At 32.2% G+C, this 24361-nt stretch overlaps 2 protein-coding genes across 2 annotated transcripts; both read left to right on the top strand.

Moving 5' to 3' along the window:
- The first annotated feature begins 5090 nt into the window (after positions 1-5090).
- LOC144837141 (uncharacterized) lies at positions 5091-14022 on the top strand. Its single transcript, XM_078692152.1, has 12 exons — positions 5091-5169; positions 5666-5716; positions 6977-7136; positions 7463-7548; positions 7848-7939; positions 8641-8830; positions 9047-9192; positions 9489-9578; positions 9771-9950; positions 10139-10390; positions 13409-13600; positions 13919-14022. Exons 1-12 carry the CDS (start codon positions 5091-5093, stop codon positions 13994-13996), a joined length of 1596 nt encoding a protein of 531 aa, XP_078548278.1. The 3' UTR covers positions 13997-14022.
- A 316-nt stretch (positions 14023-14338) lies between these two features.
- On the top strand, positions 14339-20072 carry LOC144837889 (uncharacterized). The gene is made up of 8 exons (XM_078693203.1): positions 14339-14466; positions 14639-14941; positions 15130-15201; positions 15602-15815; positions 16032-16070; positions 16209-16745; positions 17418-17480; positions 18526-20072. The coding sequence occupies exons 1-8, from the start codon at positions 14398-14400 to the stop codon at positions 18612-18614; spliced, it is 1386 nt and encodes a 461-aa protein (XP_078549329.1). The 5' UTR covers positions 14339-14397; the 3' UTR covers positions 18615-20072.
- The last annotated feature ends 4289 nt before the right edge of the window (positions 20073-24361 follow it).

Genomic DNA, 24361 nt, shown 5'->3' with positions numbered 1-24361 from the left:
ACGCTTATCTTGTAACAGTTTCCTTAGTTGGTTAGAGATCCATGGTTTTTCATTTGCATACATCTTTTTTGTTACTTTAGGTATAACCATATCAACACAAAAGGATATGTATGCTGAGATTGTAGATACCCTTTAGTTTAGATTATTAATTTCCAATAACCTATCAAAAACTGCGTTTGTGAGTTTGTTCTCTGTTGATTTAAAATCTTTTATTTTCTATTGAATAGGCTGACATGCAAGACTGATTAGGAAGTCATGTGACATACAGAACGCGGCAAAGAGGGTGTTGGCATTTTGCATAACAATAAACACCTTGTAGGCTGGTAGCGTCCATTGATGTACAGTAGGGCTGTACAATCCCATTGCTGGACCAGTGGATGGAGGATTCTTTTACAGACAAATGACATCATTTTATGGTTACCTACAATTATTTATGAATTCATTAGTGTGATGTGAGTTATATATTTTTTAAATTTCATTATAGTAATTTGGCTTTTAAGCTAGTAGAGCTTGTTGTATGAAGGTTTAAACATGGAGCTATAAATAATAGCTCCATCAGTGGTCTAGAGCTAGTAGTAATAATACAACACAATGGTTCATACAACAAACAGTAGCCAAAACATATTTTGGTTTATAATCCAGCAGAAATATGTTGTGAGAATAAATGCTATTTTATATGTCTTATTAATTCTTTTTAATTGTGGTTTGATGTCTTTAAATTAGCTTATGATTGCCATGTTTATATCAAGACTATCTTACCTACTGTAACAAACAATATTATTTATGTAATTATTAGAATCAGGGACGTTTCAGATCAGTCATGAAGGAAGCAATTAAATAGTTTTTTCCTCCATAGACCAAGATCCCACTAATATTATTTATGTAATTATTAGAATCAGGGACGTTTCAGATCAGTCATGAAGGAAGCAATTAAATAGTTTTTTCCTCCATAGACCAAGATCCCACTAATATTATTTATGTAATTATTAGAATCAGGGACGTTTTGGATCAGTCATAGAGGAAGCATTTAAATAGTTTTTTCCTCCATAGACCAAGATCCCACAGTTAGGAAAAAAATGGTTGGTAGTTTGCAATAATTATACAATTTGAAAATAATGATTTTTGAACTTATTAATCAAGTATTTATTATATGGTTTACAAAAAATTTGATTTTCTCATTGTGAAAGTCATATCTTTACAGTTGTTCCACTATACTCACGCTAAGGTAAAATTTTTTTCCGCAAAATTTGCGAAAGGTCGCCGATTTTTTTTCGCAAAATTGAAAATTCTTTAGCAAATTTTAAAAACCATAAAAATTGCTAAATTTTTTGGTAGATGCATCAAATAAATATAGGTTGTTGTCTTGTATTGTTTTTATCTTTATTCATTCAAAATTTCTGATTAAAATACAAATAAATCATGACCGCATTAAAATATGTTAGGCCTATCTACTGCAGCCTCACCGGCCTGATGCGATACCAGTCGCCACGGCTATAGCCTATAGGAGGCCTATTCAATGGTTGACTATATGCCATGTATGTATGATCGGCGTCAGGCCTCTATTAATTATCAGCATACGCAGCCTGCCTGGATAAAGTTTTTTATCACAAACAATATAAAATAATCAATAGTTTTCATTTGTGTTTTATATGCTTCTTATTCACTCGCGAAAAACATTGTAACACACACCACAAACGAGCTACGACGTCGGAATGTCTATGCAGCATGTTTGTTATTGCGCGATATTACATTCTCCTTAGTCAGGAGCGTGTACATTTACGCGATTTACAACTACTAGTCTGTACAATTAATAAGCCTCCTTAAAGAAAACTCGTTTAAATTTATTTGAAAAACGTTGTTGATGGCAAGTAATGGTACATCGCTGTCACTTATTATAGGCTGGCGACAGATGGCGGCGAAGTCGTTGTGGTTTACATAAAACTTTAAAGCCCCCTTCCCTACGTTTTTTAGATCTAATTTAAGATCACAAACTATATTTAATGTAAAAATAATACTATATGGTCCTATTGCGATAACTTTTTTCGTCTTTAAACGGTTAAAAATGTGAAAAATAAGTCGATTCTAATAATTATAGCGGCCCGCTATAAATCCCAAAATTCATTGCGCGCGGATTGATATTTTTGTTTTTCACCTGTAATTCGCCCACTTTTCGATCGATCGTGAGGCCAAAACAAATGGAAGACTCCTAACTTTTCAGCGAAAATACCGGGTTTTCCCCAATTTGTATCAACGGAGTCTGGCAAAAATAGAAAGACAATTAATGCAGCAACTATACAACATCAGGCTAGGTATATAGCTAGCGTACGATGTTCGTACGTTACCGATGTTTACCAGCTAGGCCTACAAAACTAAGCCTAGCTAGGCTAGGCCTAAGACCGTCCACGAGAGGTCGATCGCCGCGAGCTACTTAGGTAGTGCATTGTTTCTCACTTTTTATCATAATTTACCATAAAACGTACATTTAAGACAAGGAATGACATGGTTTAATGTTTTTAAAGTGATATATATGTATTATTTTCCAAAAAAACGTCCAAAATTGCAGGGAAGGGGTCTTTAATATTTGAAGCCTAAGCGTACGAAGTTTGATTTTTTACATTTCATCAAATAGTGTTTTAATCTATTGTTTTTTTATGAAAATAAATCTATTTTAATGAAATATCTAGTTTTGTAATATAATTTTTCGGAAAATCTTAGATATTTAAAAAATATCCTATAATTTGTTGCAATGAGTTACAAATTATATTATTATTATCATTGCTTTTAAATTTGACAAAATTATATTAAAACTAACAAAATATAAATATGATAAGGATAATGTGTAATTTGTTAAAGCCGAAATAATATAGTTCAGTCTTGATAATTGCTTTTGCAGAAAACGGGAAGTTTTTAAATGGCCAAGTTCAAAGTTGAGTTCATGGAATTGAAGGAAGTTTTAAGTCAACAGTTTGATGGCAACAGAATACGTTGGATAAAATTCTGTCTATTTGGCATGTTACCTATTGATGACCTTTGTAAACCAGAAGTGCATGCTCTCGAACTATTCTATGACCTACGAGACCATGGTTATATTGGACCTAATAATGTTAATATATTATTAGAAATTGCCACATTATCTGGATTAAAGAAAGCTGAAGATCTTGTACTTCAGTATATTAGAGATAATAATGTTGAAAATAGTGATCAAGAATGGATATCACCACAGCGTAAACAGATGTTTAAAACTTTACGAAATGTTGGTCTAGATGAGTTAAAGAGCTACGCTCGCGCTAAGGTCAAATTTTCGTTCGCCAAAATGGCGAAAGGTTTTGAAAAACATTAGCCAAATTGAAAATCCTTTAGCCAAATTAAAAAAACCATAACAATTCGCAAAAATGTTTATTTAATAAATAATGCATGTATTTGTTTGTTATTTGTGACTTCTTTTACATTTATATTATTATTAGGTATCCCCAATGAAGCTGATTTTCGTTACCGCGATTTTAACACGTTCGTGAAATTTCAAAAAGTGACGTGTTTTTGAAGTTAAAAATATACTATTTCTTATGTACCCATGAGAATAAAAATTATATGCCTGGAAAGATCTTGTTTAAGGGATTATTTTTATATATTTTTAATCTATGTTTATTAAATATTTTAATAGAAAACGCGAGTTAAAAATGAGGTACAAAAGCCGGCGAGCCGAAATCCGCGCGCTAAAAATAACTTTGGAAAACACCTACCCATTTTCGCACCCGATCGCACGAGGTCCATAATAGGTGGTGGAGTAATTTTTGTTGCATGTTATATCAGGCTTTAAATACTCTTTATTTTGATATGTAAATCGGTTATTATTATTATGTACATCCGCCTCATATGTCAATTTTAACGATAAAAATTGAATTTTTGAGTCTTTCTCATTATCAAAATCTGGCTAATTTAGTATTGAATTAAAGCTAATTTATATTTCTGTTTGATAAACCACATCGTTTTATTTGACTTTGCGTGGACCTCGTGCGAAGAAGCCAACAAGACCAACCACTGAAAAAAATAATCCCTACCATAAATATCAGTGTTTACCATTTTCCTTACGGGGGAATTCAGTTCTCCGCTTATTACTAAATTACCGTCGCCCAGGCAATGTGCATGGTATGCATGTATTAGCGCGTTAATTAATGATTGGATAACCCCCGCAGTGGACTGTTCCATTTTCTGAACTAGTCTTCGCCGCACACGAGGCATGTCGAAAAATGTCGCCTCTCATCATGGAATATTTGCTTCGAAACGTCAATTTTACCGATTTATTAAATTATTTAATAAGTGGAATATTTATCAATCTATTATATAAAACAAGTACGTTAGGAAGAAATGTACCGCAGAAATTTAAGAAGCTTTGAATTTGCTATGCAGCGGCCGTATTACCCATTCTATGTAGGCGGCCGAAACGCGCTTTGGCCAGGGTTGCCGTTGTAGTATACGCTGTTTCTTAGCTATTCAATTTAAGCGCAACTTTCGGTTAGAATAATCGAAAGGGAAATAAAATTAAACATGTTAACATTATACAATTGAGGTAATTACTTTTACTTTTTAAATAACAGAACAGCCTCGTTTACGGAAGTATTCGTCCACATGCTTCTCGAAGTTCATTTTCTACGTCGAAGATTAGGGACTTCCCCTTTCATTCGCTCATCATGTCGTCGACGAAGGCCGGCCACGAACCAATCACATTAACTGTGTGTCATTAAAACGTCATCGAGGCACGCTCTGCGCATGTTTAAACAGAACTAAAAAATAAACACGGCGATCGTGACGTCGTCACATAAAATGCTGTGGTGGTAAAAAGTGTACCCGAGTCAGAAAGTACCGAAGTGTGGCGAATTCTCGCTCCCATAAGAAGTCACGCCGACCAGGCTAGGCCTAGGCTTGGAAATGTATTTTCGCCAATTTGGCGAACGAGGCAATAATTATTTTCGCCAAATGGAGACTCCAGTCGCCATTGGCGAATTGGCGAGCGGTTAGCGCGAGCGTAGAAGAGGGTTATTCTTCACTATGACTTTGAGAGATATGAATACACCAACATTTGGGATGTAGTAATGAGATTAGAGACTGAACAATATCCAGATGTATTTGACAATCTTCTTCAAATTTTACATCCCACGAATGAACCACAGGGTATTTATAGAAAACACATGTCATGATTTTATTTTATAGATCGTTTGTACTGATGTCACACTTTTTCCATAATACTTTAGTGAGCCACCATCTTAGTGTGAAAATAAAATTAATATGTGATATCATATGTGCAAACAATCTATATCATATTATTATGAAATATTTAAACCAGTCATTAACACTCTTGTAAATTCTGTAAATATATTTATTAAGATTTAATTTGTTAATTAAATTATATTTTTTTTTTTTTCAACTTTTTTTTTTCAACAAAGGTAGCTCTAACAGCTGTACTACTACAGTACAGCTGACTTGAAGAGGCACTCTTAAAACAATATAAATATATCCATTCAAACATAATACCATTATCATTTATAAATACTTTTTAATTAACTCTAATTTTCCAGTGTTATCTAGGTATTTGATTGTAACTTAAATGATGTATAATAATAATAATCAAAAGTGTGGATATTATAACAAATATAACTTTTTTCCATAGAAACTATTAAGGATGAAGAAGCATTGGGTTCTAAAAATCAACCAGATAAAAGTAAGTAACAAAAGAAAGATGAATCAAGTTATTCTCAATGTTTCTTTTTTTTTTCTCAACCTTTTTTTAAGATGATCCACAGTTAGTGGATCACCTGTTGTGATTGTTAAGGGTCTTTTTCTTTAAACAATATTGATTTCCCACCTCTCTCGCCCCCCCTTTTTTTTTTATCAGATCTTTATACCAATATTTTGTTTGTCATTGATATGTAAAATGGCATAGGTATAGGCAAATAGATCCTTAGTTCACCTGACTTGATAATGATAACCGTTATGTTAGGTTATTTAAGCATTTAAAACTTTTAGATGAGTCATATTATTGATAACTTTAGAAGTGAACTTACTGAAACTCTGCTAGGCCTAGGCTCTCTATTATTTTGATCACACCATATATTGTGGACAATGTTTTCAAACATTAGTAGTATTAATAGTAGTTTAGCGGACAATAATTAGAGGAGGAACATATTTTGAGGGGATTCCCCTTACCTTTTTGAAAGCAAAACCCCATTGTTATGATTGTTTTCTAGCTATCTAGAGGTACAATTATTGTTAAAATGAACTGAACCAAGGCCACCCAGGAACACCTTATATTACTACAGATTTTTCCCTTACTGTAATTCCGAAGTAGCTTTGGTTTTTTTTTGTATCAGTTTTTTAATTTTGTTCATGTTTTAGTGACGTGTATATTTTTTTCCAATAAAAATAATTCCATACACACAAACTAAACTGTGGACACGTACAGTATCATAATTATTTAGTATTCTATCAATTACCTTCTTATGAGCGGACTATATTGATGTGCAGGGGCCTTATATAACATTACAAAAAAGTCCTGTAGCACCACTTTTTAAAAAAAAGGCTTATTTCAGGATGCTCTTAGAGTCTTACCGCTCTACAAGCAGGATTATTACTGGGGTTATGTTTTCACCCCTGTTTGTGTGTTTGTGAACTGAACAGTCACACAGTTTTTATCTGAATCTCACCAAACTTGGACACAATGATCTATGACACACTCAGAGTGCCTCTAGTTATTAATGTTGCAAAAATTTATATTTTATAATAAACAATAAAAATTTTTAACCCGTAGCTATCGTTTAAAACTCCAAATCATAATGTGATGGTATGAATCGACGTGTCCTGTCCCAAAAATTAAACCAACAGTTTATTGCATCCAAAATACTGAAATGATGAATGCAATGACAATGCATGTTTGATTGATTTATTTATACCAAACGTTTTAAAAATCTTATTAAATTATCAGATATTTCATCTGATATTGCTGCTCGTGATTTAGATGATCAGGAGGCATACAAAGAAGCCTTGAAAGCAGAATCTGTCCCTGTCAATCTTGGTACACTTAAAGTGATTGGACAAGAAGGAGTGGGTAAAACGTGCCTCATTAATGCATTACTAGGAAAGAAGTAAGTACTAGTGAAAATCAAGAATTACATACTTTTCAACTTTTATTGATTTGTTTTTGATAAACTACTACTTTCTAAATATGCATTGATAAATCTAACAATAGTTGAATAAAAACTTAGAAATACTGTATATTGATTACTACAAATTGTCTACGGATTATAGAATTTAATTTAAACTTTGTATTTAAAAAAAAGATCATCTGAATAAATAAGTGATTTCCTAAATGTATGAATATATTAAAAAGGTTTTAAAGTAAAAGGAGAAAATTGCGACTTAAAAATCACTGAAGTTCATTGTTGGTTTCAAATTATTATATTTTTGTCAGATTTGAGAAAGGCCATAAAATTACAGATGGCATAGCAGTGATTAGAACAGCAAGCACAACATGGAAAGAGGCTAAAACTGATAGTGGTAAACAATTAGCATTATTACTTTTACCACCATCATGTCAAATTATTAGACACAAACAGACTCATAATGAAATGAAAGTATAGATGGAATGTAATTCAATATTTTTATTGCATTTTGGAATAGTGTAAACAAACATATTTGTACACTATGTTACATTGTTTAGTGTAAATGTATGTTTCATTAAATAGAATTGCATTAATAATGAGTTTGAAAGCGGTAAAGTTATGTATCAATATATTCACTTAAGTCAAACCTAGGACCTAAACAAATTTACAGTGTTTTTTTGTTTGTTTCCACAGGTAATCCTTTGAAACTGTATACAAAAGTGGTTGCAGACAAACTAAAAGCAATGGAAAGTTCAACTAAAAATATATGTCAACAATGTAACCATGTAATAAAAATATAAAATCAATATTAAAAATAGTTTCTACAAGAGTTTTCTATTATTTTACACTAACCACTACTGTTGGGTCAAAGGTCAAGATCACAATCAGCAAAACACTATTTCATTGTCTTCAAGCCACAGTTTTCATCAAAAGATGGTCATAAGGTTCAGAATCACGTCACAAACAAATATAAAAAAATATAAAATTTTCAAAAGAACCAGGGTCTCAGGAGGCTGGATGTATAAACATTAGAGAAGAGTGAAATTCACTTTTACAGAGCGAAATTAAACATAAATAACTTACTAATGCACAAAATTACAGAGTCAAATCTCACACCACAAACGTCAAAAACATTTTTACAAAAATAACATTTAATATTTTTAAAGAAAAAAAACATTTTAAAATAACCCAAAACATGACTTGAACTTTTGACTTATTGCAAGGTAAATGCATACCCATTACACCTAACGCCTATTTTTGTTAGTGCACACAGTAGTAAGACAGAACAATTGAATGAGATTTTCATGTAGGAAAATTATACAGTAGATGGTATTACTAGTATGCACTCTAGTTAGCCAAATATTTTGATTGGAAATTTTGATATATTAATTTTTTTTTAAAAATTACTATTTGCAAAACTATTTTACTTAGTTTGGAATATTAGTTCTTTTACTCTATTAAAGGGATTTTTTTTTGTATGTGTCAGGTTGTTCAGGAACCAGCTACAGATGAAGATGACTACGAAAATGCAGATGACTATAATATTGTTAATGACAATAATAGTGATGGCAAGCTCAACAACAAAGATGACAATGATGGTAATGACAATGATGGTGATGATAATGATGGTAATGACAATGATGGTAAGGATGACACCCACAACAAAGATGATGATGGTTTGTAACTTTGCTGATTAGTGATATTGATAATAACTACATCAACAATGATAATAACAACTTCAATGATGATATTGACAACTAAATGTTAATGATGACCATGGCAATAATGATACAGTAATGAGAACAAAATTGTAGTAAGAAATGATGAAAATTATGATAATATTGATAATTGATTATAATTACAATAATCTTTGCATTCTATTTTATCTACAGAGACTGAAACTATTTCTTTTGATACAAAAAAGCAGTTAGATAAAAAAATACTTGAGGATATTAAGAAAAATAAGGAGGAAACCTTAGACAAAACATTCAACATCTGGGATCATGGAGGACAATTGATATACCATGGTATACATCGGGTAAGCTGTGATATGTACTCTATGTATTGCCTTTGATTAATAGTCCACTACACATGTTTTCTTTTTTATATTATCGTTTCTTATTTAATGTCGCTGAAATAAAAGAATAATTTATGAAATTGAATTGCAGAGAAGAATTACTTTGATAAAAATTGTATGAACAGTAATCAAGTTGTTATTTGTTCAAAAGTTGTTTATTAATTAAACTCTTTCTTACAAAGTAAAATAATTTACATTTGTTTATATATCAAAAATCCTTCCAGTACAGTATAGTCAATCAAAATTATATTTTTTAGATTTTTATGACATTAGAAGCACTTTACATTGTGGTGTTTGATCTCAGTAAAGACCTTGATGATCCTGCTATTGTCATTGATTCAAATGGAGTAAGTATTTCAAGATCATTTAGGCATTGTCCTTGTTGTAGTAAAAAGAGTCCTGAGGAGGACTATGTTTTATCCATTGCAAAAATACCTATGGGATGACCTGCGAGAATTTATATTTAAAATACTAACCAAAAGAAATTTAATTGACTATTTAAAAAATAATGACATAAGGATTGTGTATTTTTTTAACAGAAAAAATATCAGCATCAATGGACACATCTTCAGTTCATATTATCTTACATCCTGTCAGTTTATTCTCATAGCCGTGATCTAAGAAAGAACATGCAGAAGGAAGTTCACCAACCAACTATCCTTATTGTGGGTACACATAAGGGTAAGCTTGGTGACACTGAAGAACAACAAAATGTTGAGGTTGATACTACTTTTAATTTTTGCATTATTAAAAACAGCTGCAGCCATGAATACATTGATAGGGTGAAAGTAGAAAACTACTGGAGTACTGTATCAATTACTTAATACTATAGTCATATAAGAAGTTTTAAAATATTTATTTAAACAAATATTACATTATGATATAAACATTTTTTGTTTACAACCAGGCAAAGAAGAGGTTTAAAAAGATTCGAGATGTGCTTAAAGATAAACTGTATGAAGCACATGTATATCACCGATATTTTGCCATTGAAAACAGTAAAGAAACAACAGATGAGAGCTTCAGCATTCTAAAAAAAGTTGTTGATGAGTTCATGTCAGATTTAGAAAAGCCTATTCCTTTAAAATGGATGCGTTTTCGATGTGAACTAGATGATCTAAGAGGAAAAAAACACTTTTCTTTGTGTCCTTTCAAAGAGGTAAGCTTTTTATTTTATAAAATTATTATAGTATACAACATATTGAATAAAGAATTAAATGAGAAATAATGTTTGTCAACAGAAATATTATTGTCATATTTTATCTTTTATATTTACAGCCATTAAACATTTTGAATAAATTTGCTTAATACTCACCTAATAAAAAGAACATTTTGTTGATTAATTTTTGCTTTCTACTGTTTTGTTTTCTTTTATTTAAAATAAATAAATGGTAATGAACTAAACGATCTCACTAAAACCCTTTCTCACACAGCTGCTCATTCCAGCAGTATTACTGTACTCCTAAAAATCTAACTGTGTAGGGTCATTTGGGCTACATATCTTTATTAGACACAATTTTCTATGGAATTTATTTGGTTTGAACACAAGAAACTGTTCAGACTCACGGCGTTTAGGTGGCGTTATGTAAGCGTCGTACATGTTTTTGTGTCTGAACTAGACAGCGGATTAGCGGTAATAACCATAGCAAGAGCTAGTAGATTTAATAACGCTAATCTAGTGATGCATCAGTGATTTTAACCTTAACCAATGAAACCACGATTAGCAGACAGCAACTACATACCTGTACCCTAGTATACGACAGCGAAATAGCTATGTCAAATGTATTTTCAGGTTTTCAATTTTAAAGAACAGTAAAGTTGGCGTAAGTGATATGATATTTTCATGAATTAAATCAATTAATCAGATAATTGTCCGCGTAATAATTACGTTTTAAATTATTTTGAATTAAAATGTAATTCAACAAATAGTAAGAACAAAGCAGTATATTTGAAGGTAATATTATATAAATAAAAATAACAAAAAACAATTTTACGATGTAAACTTTCATGCATTGTCATAAATGTATACATATAGTTCTATCTGCTTTGACCTGATCAGAGTGTTTAAACACAAGGCATTGAAATGTTGATCGTTTCGCTTTTAACGCCACGGATTACCGTACGCCTTGCGTAGATAACGCTACCTTAACGCCGTCTGAACATGCCCTTAGTTTGTGGGAATGTTTTAGTTTTATTTCCTTATCTTGTTATGTTGAGTGAGACATTTTTAGGTCAATTGTGAAATAAAGGATTTGTACATTTGTACACCCATAATGCTATCCTATGCAGTTCTTGTACCTTGCTTTATATCTTCTAAACTAAGATACCAAAAACAGTTTGTATGGTAACTGAATGTGATTTTACACTTGAATGTTTTATTTACATCTGAATATTATTAGTTACACCCTGCTAGTACGTTCTGGTTCCATATTCCATGAGGTCTTCAGCCTCATGGAATATGGAACCAGAACGTAGATATTTCCCGTATTCCGTAAGAACAAGCAGGGTGCAACAATTTTATCTCTAAAGCGTGGTTCCCACTAGCGACGCAACACAACGACGTAACGCAACGCAAGTGAATTGACTAAGCACAAGCGATGGCTTATTCGCTTGTGGTTGCTAACTGTCTATAACTTCGCTTGTCATTGGTTAAAACGCTTGCGTTCTAGTGGGAACCAAGCTTTAGTATACACATATAAGCAATTGGACAAGAGACATAGAAAAAAAACAAATATATACAGTATCTTGTGTCCTAAATGTAATTAAACTTAGTCTAAGCTTCCATATACAAACAACTGTTCCAAACAACATCAATGTCAATAAAGTTCAAAACTAACAATAACATAACAGTACAGTACTTTAATTATTTTGTGGTGGATAGATGTTCCTAGCCAGGTTGTGGATTGTGTATCCACTAAATGAAGGCATTGGTCTATATGGCAATTTAATATTTACATGATGCTTGGTAATGACCTGATTGAAATGCTGCTGTGTTACTTATTTCCTGAGTTTGTTCAACCTCAAAATTTTCACAATCCTCTAAATCGTGCAAAATTGTACCAAAGTCCAAGTCAAAATTGCCAGATAAAGCTAAATTTTCTTGAATTGTATCTGATGGTAAAACAGGTAGAACTGAAGTTTGAGTCATAAGGTTTAGACTGAGCGACCTCCCCATATCTAATTTTTCTTCATCTGAAACACGTTGGTAGATGGAAAATGAACTTACTGACTTGTGACCGGTAACGGATTGAATTTGTGATGCTGCAAAATGTTCTTGTGAAAGTATTGTAGTGCCAGTAATACGTATTGAATGATTTGTGTACACTTTAGTAAGTTTGTTTTTTCTACTCAGATTCTTCATGAAACCTCCAAGTGTAACAATCCCCACACACTAATTACTACCATATTATGTCATTGCTGCTCTTGTTCTTTGGCCTCTGCCAAAGATTGGGGTAATTAGGGTTCAAATGTTGAAGATAGCTTTCAAATGATGCAACTGGGCACTGTGTGTTTCCTTTTATTTCTGGCATTAGTGCTGTGTAGCTCTGCCTATCAAAATCATTGTGGTTTTTGTTCAATTCATCGATAGCTTCGCATACGTATCTTATGTCCCTATGTTATGCGCGATTTGAATGATTTGCGCAATTTGAAATTGCGCAAAAAATTCCTTGCGCAATTTGAAAATTCCTCATGGAATATGGAACCAGAACGTTTTGTCATTTCATGCATATTTTCAGCTCCTCACCGAAAAAAATAAAATCTAATGTCAAACTGAACCTTTTCTTGCAGCACGACAGGGTCTCTTTTTTTTTACCCGATATTTCTTCCCTTGAATGGTGTTGAAATCGATGACCTTTATTTTCATCCATTTTGACCTCTAGCTATCACAACAACAATAGGGAGCTTTCGACAATTACGATTAGCTTTTTTATGGACCGTCGAATGCTGGTTCATATTCGATGGCTGAAATCACAACTACGCATCCGCTCAACGATAAAAATACAATACATAAACAACGCGCGCGTAGAAACATCAAACAGGTAATACGGGATATATTACCCTTCTGATCCGCTTGACTGAGTAAATGGGCGTAATATGGAATTATATCTCATACATATTGACCAATCGGATTACAGAATTCACGTACACTAAGAGATAAAACTTATTATTTCTTTAGCTCAAATTACTGGCTGGCAAGAATGGTATTGCTGAAGATAATCAATCAATCCTTCTTAATTTCCTGTATGATCTTGGTGAAATTATTTACAGGCCTGACAACAAATTATTGAAAGATAACGCAGTGTTAGATCCAATGAGACTTGTGGAAATTGTTACAGCGTTTGTAACAGTCATTACACCTGAAATTCCAGTAAGTCGGGTCATATGGTATTCAAAATTGTAAGCAAGTGTTGGTGTTTTCTTGTTCCAAGGGGAAATAATTGTTTCTAATATCAAAAAATAGAGGAACATAAAAATATATAGCCATTAAATCTTATTGTTGAATGGTATGTTTATTTATTATGAACATGGTCATTGTGTCTATAAAGCAATGATCTATATTCTGAAATCTTGTGTGTTTTAATTTTTCAACATTCCACTAGTCTCACACAATATTATGGGTAACTGTTTAATCATTCAATAAACAAAAATCATAAGTATGGCTAATATGTAGTGTTTTTTTTATTAGGCGGCTATATATAGAGGTGCCTTTGATAAACTTGACAGAGGCATACTGGAAGAAAGAGTCATATGGCCGAGCGGTTAAGGCAGGGGCGCCGTTTACCGTACCTAAAGAGCCAACAACAACATCGGCAAGGGTTCGAGGCCGACTCGCTCCTAGTTCTGGTGGTGGAACAAGTCTTCTCGGATAAGGACTATAAACCGTAGGTCCAGTGTACACAGTTATAACCTGTGTGTACTTTAAAGAACCCAGTTCATTATTCGAAAAAGAGTAGGGGGTTACCCCGGTGAACTGGTTCACACAATAGCCCCTGTATCAGGGGGATTACCACCTATCTGATAGGACAGTGATTAATTCACTATTGGTAATCCTTGGCCACATTGCCTAAAGACATAAAATAAATAATATAAATAAAATTGTTGCGAAAATTATGGAAAGAGAGTAAAGTTGACAAAGGAAAGAATTTTGAGTTCCTTGTAGCACTGATGATTCAATTAGGTTTCATTTGTAACAGGAAGACAACCAGCAGCCAAGACATAAAGAGTAAATCTAAGGTAGTTTTTTTTTCTTTAGTTTTTCCCAGATGGTTTTCATGTAAAATTACATGTTTATTTCCAACTATATTTTTTTGTTAAACTTTTTACCTAAAACAGTTTTTAACATATACATGATGTGATGTTTCTTTACAAGAATCTAAATCAATTATATAGAAATTTTCAATTTCAGAAATCGGTTGTGAAGCGATCATTTTATGTGCCACTACGCCTTGCTTTCAAGACAGCAAGTGAAGTGAAAGCATCGTCTGATGAATTTCCAGCTATCAGTATCTATTACGACTTTGAGGGATATCTGCCTGATGTATTGTTTCCATATATGATTATTGATTTCCTTAACAAATTTCAAATGGAAGAAGTTGACCCAATACTCTTGTATAATCATGCTCAACTTTACTTCGACCAAGACCATCATGTGACTTTATCTCTTGTCAAATTCATAACTAAAGAGGATAATCGAAAGTTCTTGTTAAAGGTACTGTATCATGTTTGATATCAATGCTTGATAAATATTCTGAATTGATAGTTTGTTAATAGTCAGAAGCAAAACAATGCCATTAACAGCTGCAAATTATCATGTAGGTTCATATTTTAACATATTTTTTATCTCAATCTTTTCACTGTACTACAGTATGTGTCACTAATGTTTATTTTTCTTTCCAGGTGACTATTAAAAGAACAAATACTCTTGCTGAAAAAAGTAATGAAGAACCCTCTTCTGAAGCATGTAAAGAGGTATGTTATCATCGTCTTTTTTGTTATATATTTAATTAAAAATCTATAATACAAAAATAACAATTGGAGTTGATTTTTTTTTAGCTGAGCTAGAAAACCCAATGAAATGAAAAAATAATTTGGGAAAATTTAACCAGGAAGCAGGAAAAAAACAGCCAATCAAAAATACCTTAATAAAACTTGACCTTGATTCTCTACCGCTTCATTAAAAGTATATTACACAAGGTAGAAATTAAAGGATTTAAAGAACAATAAATAAATTCATCTTATCTTTTGTCTTTTTGCAATGTTCTATAAATGTGAGATGCTAGCCAAAAGCCTATGTTTTATAAAGTTATTGTGTGGAGTTAATAATTGTTAATTGCATGTTATTGAAAATCATTAAAAAATATATCTTCAGGTTTTATCAACGGTTGAGATGTCATTTAAACAATCTAAAGATGGCGGTAGAAGAGGAATTCCATTCAAGAGATGCATTCCTTGTGATTGTAGTCATACATCAGAAAAGAAGCATTTCCAATTTGTTGGAGATTTCCAGTACAAGTGGATGACATGCAGCAAAGATGGCATATTCATAAAGATGGACGTTACGCGTTACCACCAGTTGTTTGGAAGTAAGAGTAAAAACTTATAGATAGAGTGAAAGTTAGGCAAAAAAATATAGTCATAAAATGATCTGGTAGGTGCTGCACTGCTGGCTGCTGAATTTCCCCCAGTTTCCAGTTAAGCTTGAGGACGAATAAATACATTTAAGAGTTACCCAATCTGCAGACAGTACTGTTTTGATCTTATTAGACCAATTTATATTTATCTACTGTTTTACTTTAAAGGAAATGAAAAAAGTCCACACAAAGAAGAATCAAAACAAGGTAAATATGATCTAATCTTTATCTCTACATAAAAAAAAACATATGATTTTTAGCTCCTTATTTTAGATTATAAAATAATAATATAATAATTTTGAATAAATAAACTATAATAATATCATACTCATTTTTGCATTACAGGAATCTCAGAGAATGATTTCCGGCAACTGTTGACTGATACAGCAGCATGGTTTGATGGACTTGGATATCTCAAAATACTGAAAGTCTTATACAAAGACCATCTGAAGAAATCTAGAGTGGAGGTGGAGAGAGCTAATAGTGTTTGGGATCTACTACAGGATTTAACAGCCTCAGGAAGTTTGAAGCCATCAAACCTTACTATTCTGTATGACACAGTAAAAATAACTCAGCAATTTGGCTTCAAGTCAAATGTTGAGAATCAACCTCCAGAAGATATTGAGAATCATGTAGTATCGACACTGTCACCTTTCAGACAGAAGATTTATCAACTGGGAGTAAAACTTAGAAAGGATGAAGTATCAACACTTGCCGGGTTATTTAACACTAAATTGGTAAAGAAATATCAAGACAGCTGGAGTTTGATTATGGACTTTGAACATAGAGGGATCATTGATGAGGATTTCACAAAGATGATTGAATTTCTTAAAGTTTTTGAAATAAATGGAATGAAATGGGCAAAGAGGATTTTTGTTGATGGTTAGTTTTTATTTATTTAAATTACGGAAAACATATTTACTGTAATGCACAACAATCAAGTGAGTGTACTGGGACTTCCAGGGGGTAATCTTTTAAAAAAGGAGCTAGGTTGGATTGGCCAAATTGTTATAACCTACTAGGCCTACTTTCTAGCACTGCTTGTCTCTAGTTTGACAAAAGCGCTTCAGGAAGTTTTTTTAACTTTATGATTTCACAGGCTTTATGTTAAGATAGATTGAAATATTTCTTTCTATTGTATAATGATATCACCAATTGTGGTTGGGGTGCAAAATGGCCAAATCGGAATAATATGGTTGAATCGAAATTGTTTTCATAAATATCATCCCTATATATTGTATACAGTGTCAGATTGACCCAAACCTTTTGAATATATCATTGTGACTACCATGTTAATTTTACACTGCGGCTCAAAAAATATACACCTACTCCAGGTCCATATCCAGGGATTTGTTGGGATGGGAATCAATGTGTTTGAATATGTAGATTTTGCGATCAAACCAAGCAAATAGCCTCCAGATGGGGTCCAGGGGCTGAAAGTTTGACTGTTCTATTTAACCCACAGTCTGTCTTCCAACGCATGAAATATTCTCACAATTCAACTCATAAACATTCATTTTGTGTATTTACTGAATTTCAAAAACCTTTTTACAGATGTGCAAGATGATACAGAGCCCACCGTATCACCGCTGTCTGTCAACCAAGGCAGTCAACAAGGTAAGACACATTGAAGGCCATACGAACAGTGTATAAATACTGTATATTATAAAACGCATACTAAGACTTATTTCCTAAATTCCAAACACCTTTTCACCTTTATCAATTACAGTTGTATGTATAAATACATTTTCTATTACTGAGTGAAAATTAAATTTAATTAGGTTAGGTATTTTCTTTTATTCAAATATGCAATGTAACAAGATAGAACTTGATTAGTTCATTACACAGTAGCAGCTCTATTTTTCAAAATTGTCTTAGACTTTCTTAAACTTTTCTCTGCTCTAACCATGTTTTTGGTAGATCTGCATTTACTTAGACAGCAACCAGCCTATGACTCTGAATGTTTTAATTTGGATTTTAAGTTTAACTAGATCTGAACTCGTCACTTTGACGAGTTAGTTATCCGCGCAAGTTGTCTAATTCAACATGCTCGTATGATGTCATTTCAAGTTGAAATGGTCTAATTTTTTTTTTTAAATTACTAGAAAAAGTTAGTGAAAACAAATTGTTGATATGTGCAAAATGTCATGATTCGCATAAAAAGAAATTAATTTTGTGCATTTTAAAATTGTAAATGCGTGCGCGTAACTTTGTGTGAAACATGCCATTTTTAATCCACAGAAAGTTGACTCTTGATATGAATTAAATTTTCATCAAGTGTCGATACAAAATGACTTTTGGTTTTTTTAATCTATGATCAATCATTGAAATTAATAAAATCAGTTGCGCAACTCTGAAGTTTTTCAAAAATAGGAGGTTCACAACTTCACGTAAATGTCGATATATGTTGACAAAGTTACGAAATGTTATGTTTACACATTTTAGAGAAATGCGACGCACAAAAATAGGGTGGAAAGAAAGAAGAATAATACAGAAAAAAAATGTTGATGATGATCTCATACAATCACAAGGAGTTATCCGCCAAGGTGCGGATAACTAATAAACAAATCATAAATAAAAGAACTTCATAATCTTTTTATCTTATAATATACAAAATTGGTAAAAGTTGAGTCTTTATTAAAACCTTTTTTTCTTATTTCAGATATCAAGTGGATAGCAGTTACAGCACTGTTTATTGCTTTGATTGGAATCTTGTTACATCTTGTTTCCTTTTTATTTTTTTATTTTTAGGATAAAACACACTAAACACAGGATGACTAAATCAATTCGTTTTTACGGTGCTTTATACCCCTAGTCAAGTTATTTGTAATTTAGTAATAAACTAAAACTAAAACATTGTATTCACTAATTAGAATGCAAGTCTTTTAACCTCAGCTCAGGACATTATGTAAAGTATATTATTTGTTTTGTACTTATCTAAGATATTTCACTAATGAATAATTATTTAAATATGATTGTAAATATGAATATATATTTTTGTACTCTATGAATTTATATTTTTTAAATATGTAATTCAAGTTTTATTCTGTTTTGTATACTTTTTGTATGCCATCTTCTGCCTCAACAAATAATAAAAAGTAACCTACAAGTGGGAGGTAATAACAACACACTGACCACATATTAAGACATTTAAAGGGTTATGGTAAAAGGTAATTCATTAATTCATTCAGTTTGTTTATTTCGGATAGTACATCCATATACAAATTATACAAAAAACAAATAGAGAAACAATGATCACAATCCAACAAAAGCAATTTTTTAATGTGTGGGATCAGTCTATTAGGCTTAATTGAACTGAATTAACATAAATACAGAATTTCTTTTATTTGTCAGTTTCTTTGTATGGAAGAATGATATTTTGTCTCACTCTGAGGTCTTCAGAAGTTTGTCTCCTTATGTCAACTGATACTGTTATCTCAGATTTTGTAATTGTAAAACAGGCAAGTGAGGGTCTGTTTCTGCTGCATAGCGCCGAATAAACTATTTCAAAAATGTATTTTTTATATTGACTTTTTTTTTATATTTCTGCTCAATTTTTGCTCCAAAATAAGCGTTTAAATCAGTGGGTGGTCGTTGACAAAAATCGTTAGAATTACCCAAAATGCAATTGGTCCTGGCGGTTAATTCAAACGTTACTGCAAGTGTAGTTGACTCGAGGTCAGCAGCTGTCAATCAAATAACCATTATTTTGTGTTGCAGCTAAAAATTGCTCTGCGGTAAACAGTTAAATGATGTTCTCCAAATTGAATGGGTGTTTTTAACCAGTTGTTTTCACTGCCTTTTAACCAGTTACCACAAAATTGTCTTTTTTCTGCTCCCAAGAAAATGGAGTTAATTTATTCACACCGTTTTTAACCGGTTATTTTTATGCAGCAGAAACAGGCCCTGAATCTTTAGAATTGAGGTAAACCAGACCTTGTTTAAAGGCAAACAATTCTTCCTTTTAAAAGGTGCAGTCTGAATATAAGACTTTATGTGGTTGCCAAGTGTGTCTGGTTCTGTAAATTAACGTTAATATGTATTCAGAATGTGTTTTTAATGGTAAAAAAATAATTTGGGATCATAGAAAAGTCTGGTTTTTGGAAGGTTTCCAGTTTCCAGTCTGGTATTGAGAGAGACTGTACTTTAGTATAATAAAATAACCAAATAATGAAATACAGTTTAAGAGTAGGTATGCCTATATATGTTAGTGGGTTATAATGTTCACTATTAAAGAAATACTGTAGTAACTCGGTTGTTAATTGTGTGCTTATTTTGTTAGTAACATTATATATACTGTAGTTCATTTTATTTGTCCAAAAGGAAATTCATGTTGACATACAATTTCTCAAAATTAGTTGAAGGTTAGTAATATAACATAAAAAAAGATAATAATATTTGAAAAATACAACAGAGATACAATATTACTCTTAAACTTTTTAATTAATGTTGATTAAAAAGCCTGATTGAATGTGGAGTAAAAGAATTAAGGAAGCTTTTTGTTCTACCTCGCTCAGTCCTCAATCGCCTTCCAGATCTTAATTAACCATTGATAATTAATGGGGTGGATGGGTCTTGTCTTTCATTATGCAACTAAATTTATCATAAACTTTAACATTACAAACATCGATTAAAATTGTTAATTAATTTTACACACCTTATTTACATTAAACAACATCTAGTTTTCTAGATCTAGATAAACCAATTGCTCTTCTACTTCCAATATAAAAAGACGACAGACAGAACTACTTTGTTAATGTATACATTATGAATATATTTGAAGTAGTAAATATTTGTTTGATCTATTATATACATCTTTAACAAAGGAATTTTTTTTTTGCTGTCAATACAGTATATACATTTTGTGCTTGCTAAATTTGAAGTATTAGTTTTGATTAGCATGCCGGAAAAAGTGGGATCCTAAAAACAGTATTATGTTATCTATATGGAAAAGTATTTAGAAGAAGACCCTGCAATCTTTAATTATTTTGTGTATATTTTAACTAGAACATAGTTAACTAAAGAATGTTAATAAAATAATAGTACCTGTAATAAATAATAATTAAAACAATTTAAACAAGTTTTTGAAGCCTGACAAATAATGAGAATGATGCTGATATAAATTATGATAATATGTTTATAATGACGATAAGAATTGTGTTCTAATCCAGAAATCATATTGTTCAGAAAATAGAGGCCACAACAGCTCTAACCAACGAGTGGGAGTACCACTTTTTATAGCCCTTATTGTTGAAGGTTAGGCGGCCTACCTTACAAATTGATGATAAGAAAATTGTCTGTCAATCAGCCATCTTAAATGTTTCATCTGAAAAATAAATAATTAAATAAATGATAAATAAATATACATTTTTGGTTCATAGGCCCTTTTTTATGTTCAATCTTCAGTAGCTTCAGCTTTTTGTTCCATACCATGTTCACACAGTTAATTAGTAGGCCTACAAGGTGTGCAGCGAATGTGAATGTGTCTTTTTGAAATATGCACGTGCTACCAGAGTTTTGTTATTAAAAGAAATTTATTGAAATTCATATTTTCTATTTTACCAACACCACGGAGTTGCTCTTTAAATTAAGTACATTTTGATGTACTGTTACCGCGATGCTATGATGTAAAAATAACTTTAGATGCCACTGCGCCCTCTACAGCAAAGTTTTTATTGTAACAACATAAACACGTGTTCCTACCTACTACACTATCTTTGTTTATAGGCCTAGCGAGCCGGCCTAGTACTGTAAACAAGGTAGGTTACCTGAAACTTCCTTGATAACATTTAAGTTTTTTTATGCGAAGCAGTGGTTTTCTCTTTCCTAAAACTAGGCCTTTTAGATTATAATAGTAGTATGCCTAGGCCCGGCCTATTTATAATGTACCTATAGTCCTAGGCCTAGGTGGCCTACTATATTAATACATAGTTAGGCCTAACCTAACTAATAGAAGTATTTTTCATTATAATATTACTTTATTTTGAACATAACGATATTATACGGAATTCATTAGAATGGCAGATAATATTCATTGATAAGCATGATTAAACCTATCTTACTCATCATATATTATGTTTGACTAACCTAAGCCTAGGGCCTAGCCTAGGCCCTAGGTTAATTAAGCCGGGGCCCTCTAGCATAGGCCTAGACCTAGCCTAGTAGGCCTAGCTAGGACAGGGCATAGCCTGTAGAAGTTAGGGTTTGAAATTAGATATGGCTATGTAGACCTAGTAAGACTACAGATTATTAGAGTAGGAGGCCTAAAAGGTGTGCTATGATAGCACACCTTAGGCCTCCTACTCTAAGGTCTAGGTCTACAATGGTGACGGTCTGTTATTAGGAAGACCAGGCTGGCACGGGTTACTAAACACCACCAGATACCAAGTATGGTTGAAGCGGCCGCCAGTTTAATATTGTTATTGATATGGAACGTCATGCGTGCTTTAAACTTGGTTTGTCGTTGTCAACGCCATGGCCTATGGCGAGTTGATTTACAGGTTAAGGAGTGTGATTGAACCAATAAAGTATGGCATAAATATAAGCCAAAAATCATATACTATCAAATCTGTATATAAAATATAATACTTACGTTCGCTTTTTGTATTTTATAATAATTTACATGAAACCAAATCTTATATTTTATTAATATTACATATTATTGAATATTACCTAAAATATTACATAATATTTCAGTATAATTTACATCTTTTTACACAGTATTAAATGCAATAAATCAATGTATATTTTATTATTAATTGACATGCTACCGAATCTTATATTTTATTAATATTTTTACATGTATGAAATCTTAATATTTCAGTATAATTTATGTCTTTATACAGTATTGCATTATTAATTTACATTGGCAAATGTGTTTTATTTGAGTTTCATTATGATTTATGTAGTATTAATTTCATTGGTCATTACATTTCTATCCCGGTCTCCATCGCCCTCCTATGGCATGGTTGTTTTTGTCAAGTAATTATTATGTAAAGTGCTATTTCATTTGAATATTTGTTTTGTAGATTTATCATTTCCAGTAATAATGATTCAAATAAAGTTTCAAAATAAAAAATGAATATTGCATATCAAGCAGAAGGTCCGGGTTCGAATATCGTTTGGACTTTTGCTCATTTTCGTAGATTTCCTCATCTTATCATTTGAAATTAATTAATTAAATTTCAGTATATCACCGGGCGGTTTAGAAGTCATGTTCTTTGCCTAATATGTTTATATATATATATAAAGGTATCTTTTCGGAGATCCCGCTTTGTGAATAAAAATACTGAATAGATGAGGGAATATCAATTTGATCTCTGGTGCTTAAGCGTACAATTGAGGGACAAGTGTTTCGCCGTACGACGCAGAGAATGTTAAAAAGTTGCTATCCAATCAAGTTCGAAAGCCCCAGTGGTCTTACGGTTAGGACAGCTGCATATCAAGCAGACAGAAACAGATTTGTAGCGATTAAAACAATGAAGTAACCAAGTTTTCTGCTGTTATTTTATTTATTTATGCTCTACCTTGGTATTGAGCACTCTATCCTGATACTGATACTTCCAACCTGAATATATATATATATATATAGTATGTTGTTTTGTAGAGCACTCTTCATTTCGAAACGGTGCATTTTGTTGTGAATACTATTAGCATTTTGCAAAGCACGCTCTTTGAGCTTGTGCACTCTTTGTGTTCATAATCAATGTACCATGTCCCGCATACCTGGCTCAGCCTACTGTATATATTGTGCCAGTTCTGCGGTACATTTCATTTCAAAACATGAGCTGCACTGACGAGATCTAATAAGATCGAAACAGTACTGTCTGCAGATTGGATATATATATATAATATATAATTAATTTGAAACGATAAAGATGAGGAAATCTGTGAGAATGAAAAAAAGTCGCCCCAACTGAGACTCGAACTCGGACCGAGAATGTTAAAGAGTCGCTATCCAATCGAGTTTGAACAATACCATGAAAGCCCCAGTGGTCTAATGGTTAGGGCAACTGCATATCAAGCAGACGGTCCGAGTTCACCAGGCGGTTTAGAAATAATGTTCTTTGCCTGATGTGTTTATATATATATAAGTATCTCTTCGGAGATCCCGCTTCGTGAATAAAAATACTGAATAGATGAGGGCGTATCAATTTGATCTCTGGTGCGCGTGCGTACAATTGAGGACTAGTGCTGTTCCGCCGTACCACGCCGAGAATGTTAAAGAGTCGCTATCCAATCGAGTTTGAACAATACCATGAAAGCCCCAGTGGTCTAATGGTTAGGACAACTGCATATCAATTAATTAAATTTCAGTATATCACCGGGCGGTTTAGAATTAATGTTCTTTGCCTGATGTGTTTATATATATATATATATATATATATAAACAAATCAGGCAAAGAACAATAATTCTAAACCGCCCGGTGATATACTGAAATTTAATTAATTAATTTGAAACGATAAAGATGAGGAAATCTGTGAGAATGAGAAAAAGT

This window comes from Antedon bifida, chromosome 3 (genome assembly GCF_963402885.1).
Source record: "Antedon bifida chromosome 3, ecAntBifi1.1, whole genome shotgun sequence".
In the NCBI taxonomy this organism is placed as follows: Eukaryota; Metazoa; Echinodermata; class Crinoidea; order Comatulida; family Antedonidae; genus Antedon; species Antedon bifida.
The sequence above is the reverse complement of the archived record's forward strand: the minus strand, read 5'-3'. Positions and strand labels throughout refer to the sequence as shown.

Coding starts and splice junctions, on each gene's coding strand:
- LOC144837141 (XM_078692152.1), top strand. CDS start 5,091: ATGAGATTAGAGACTGAACAATATCCAGATGTATTTGACAATCTTCTT. Junction 7,940..8,640: donor TATGTCAACAATGTAACCAT/GTAATAAAAATA, acceptor TGTATGTGTCAG/GTTGTTCAGGAACCAGCTAC. Junction 13,601..13,918: donor TCATTACACCTGAAATTCCA/GTAAGTCGGGTC, acceptor TTTTTTTATTAG/GCGGCTATATATAGAGGTGC.
- LOC144837889 (XM_078693203.1), top strand. CDS start 14,398: ATGATTCAATTAGGTTTCATTTGTAACAGGAAGACAACCAGCAGCCAA. Junction 14,467..14,638: donor ACATAAAGAGTAAATCTAAG/GTAGTTTTTTTT, acceptor TTTCAATTTCAG/AAATCGGTTGTGAAGCGATC. Junction 15,816..16,031: donor TTACCACCAGTTGTTTGGAA/GTAAGAGTAAAA, acceptor TTTACTTTAAAG/GAAATGAAAAAAGTCCACAC.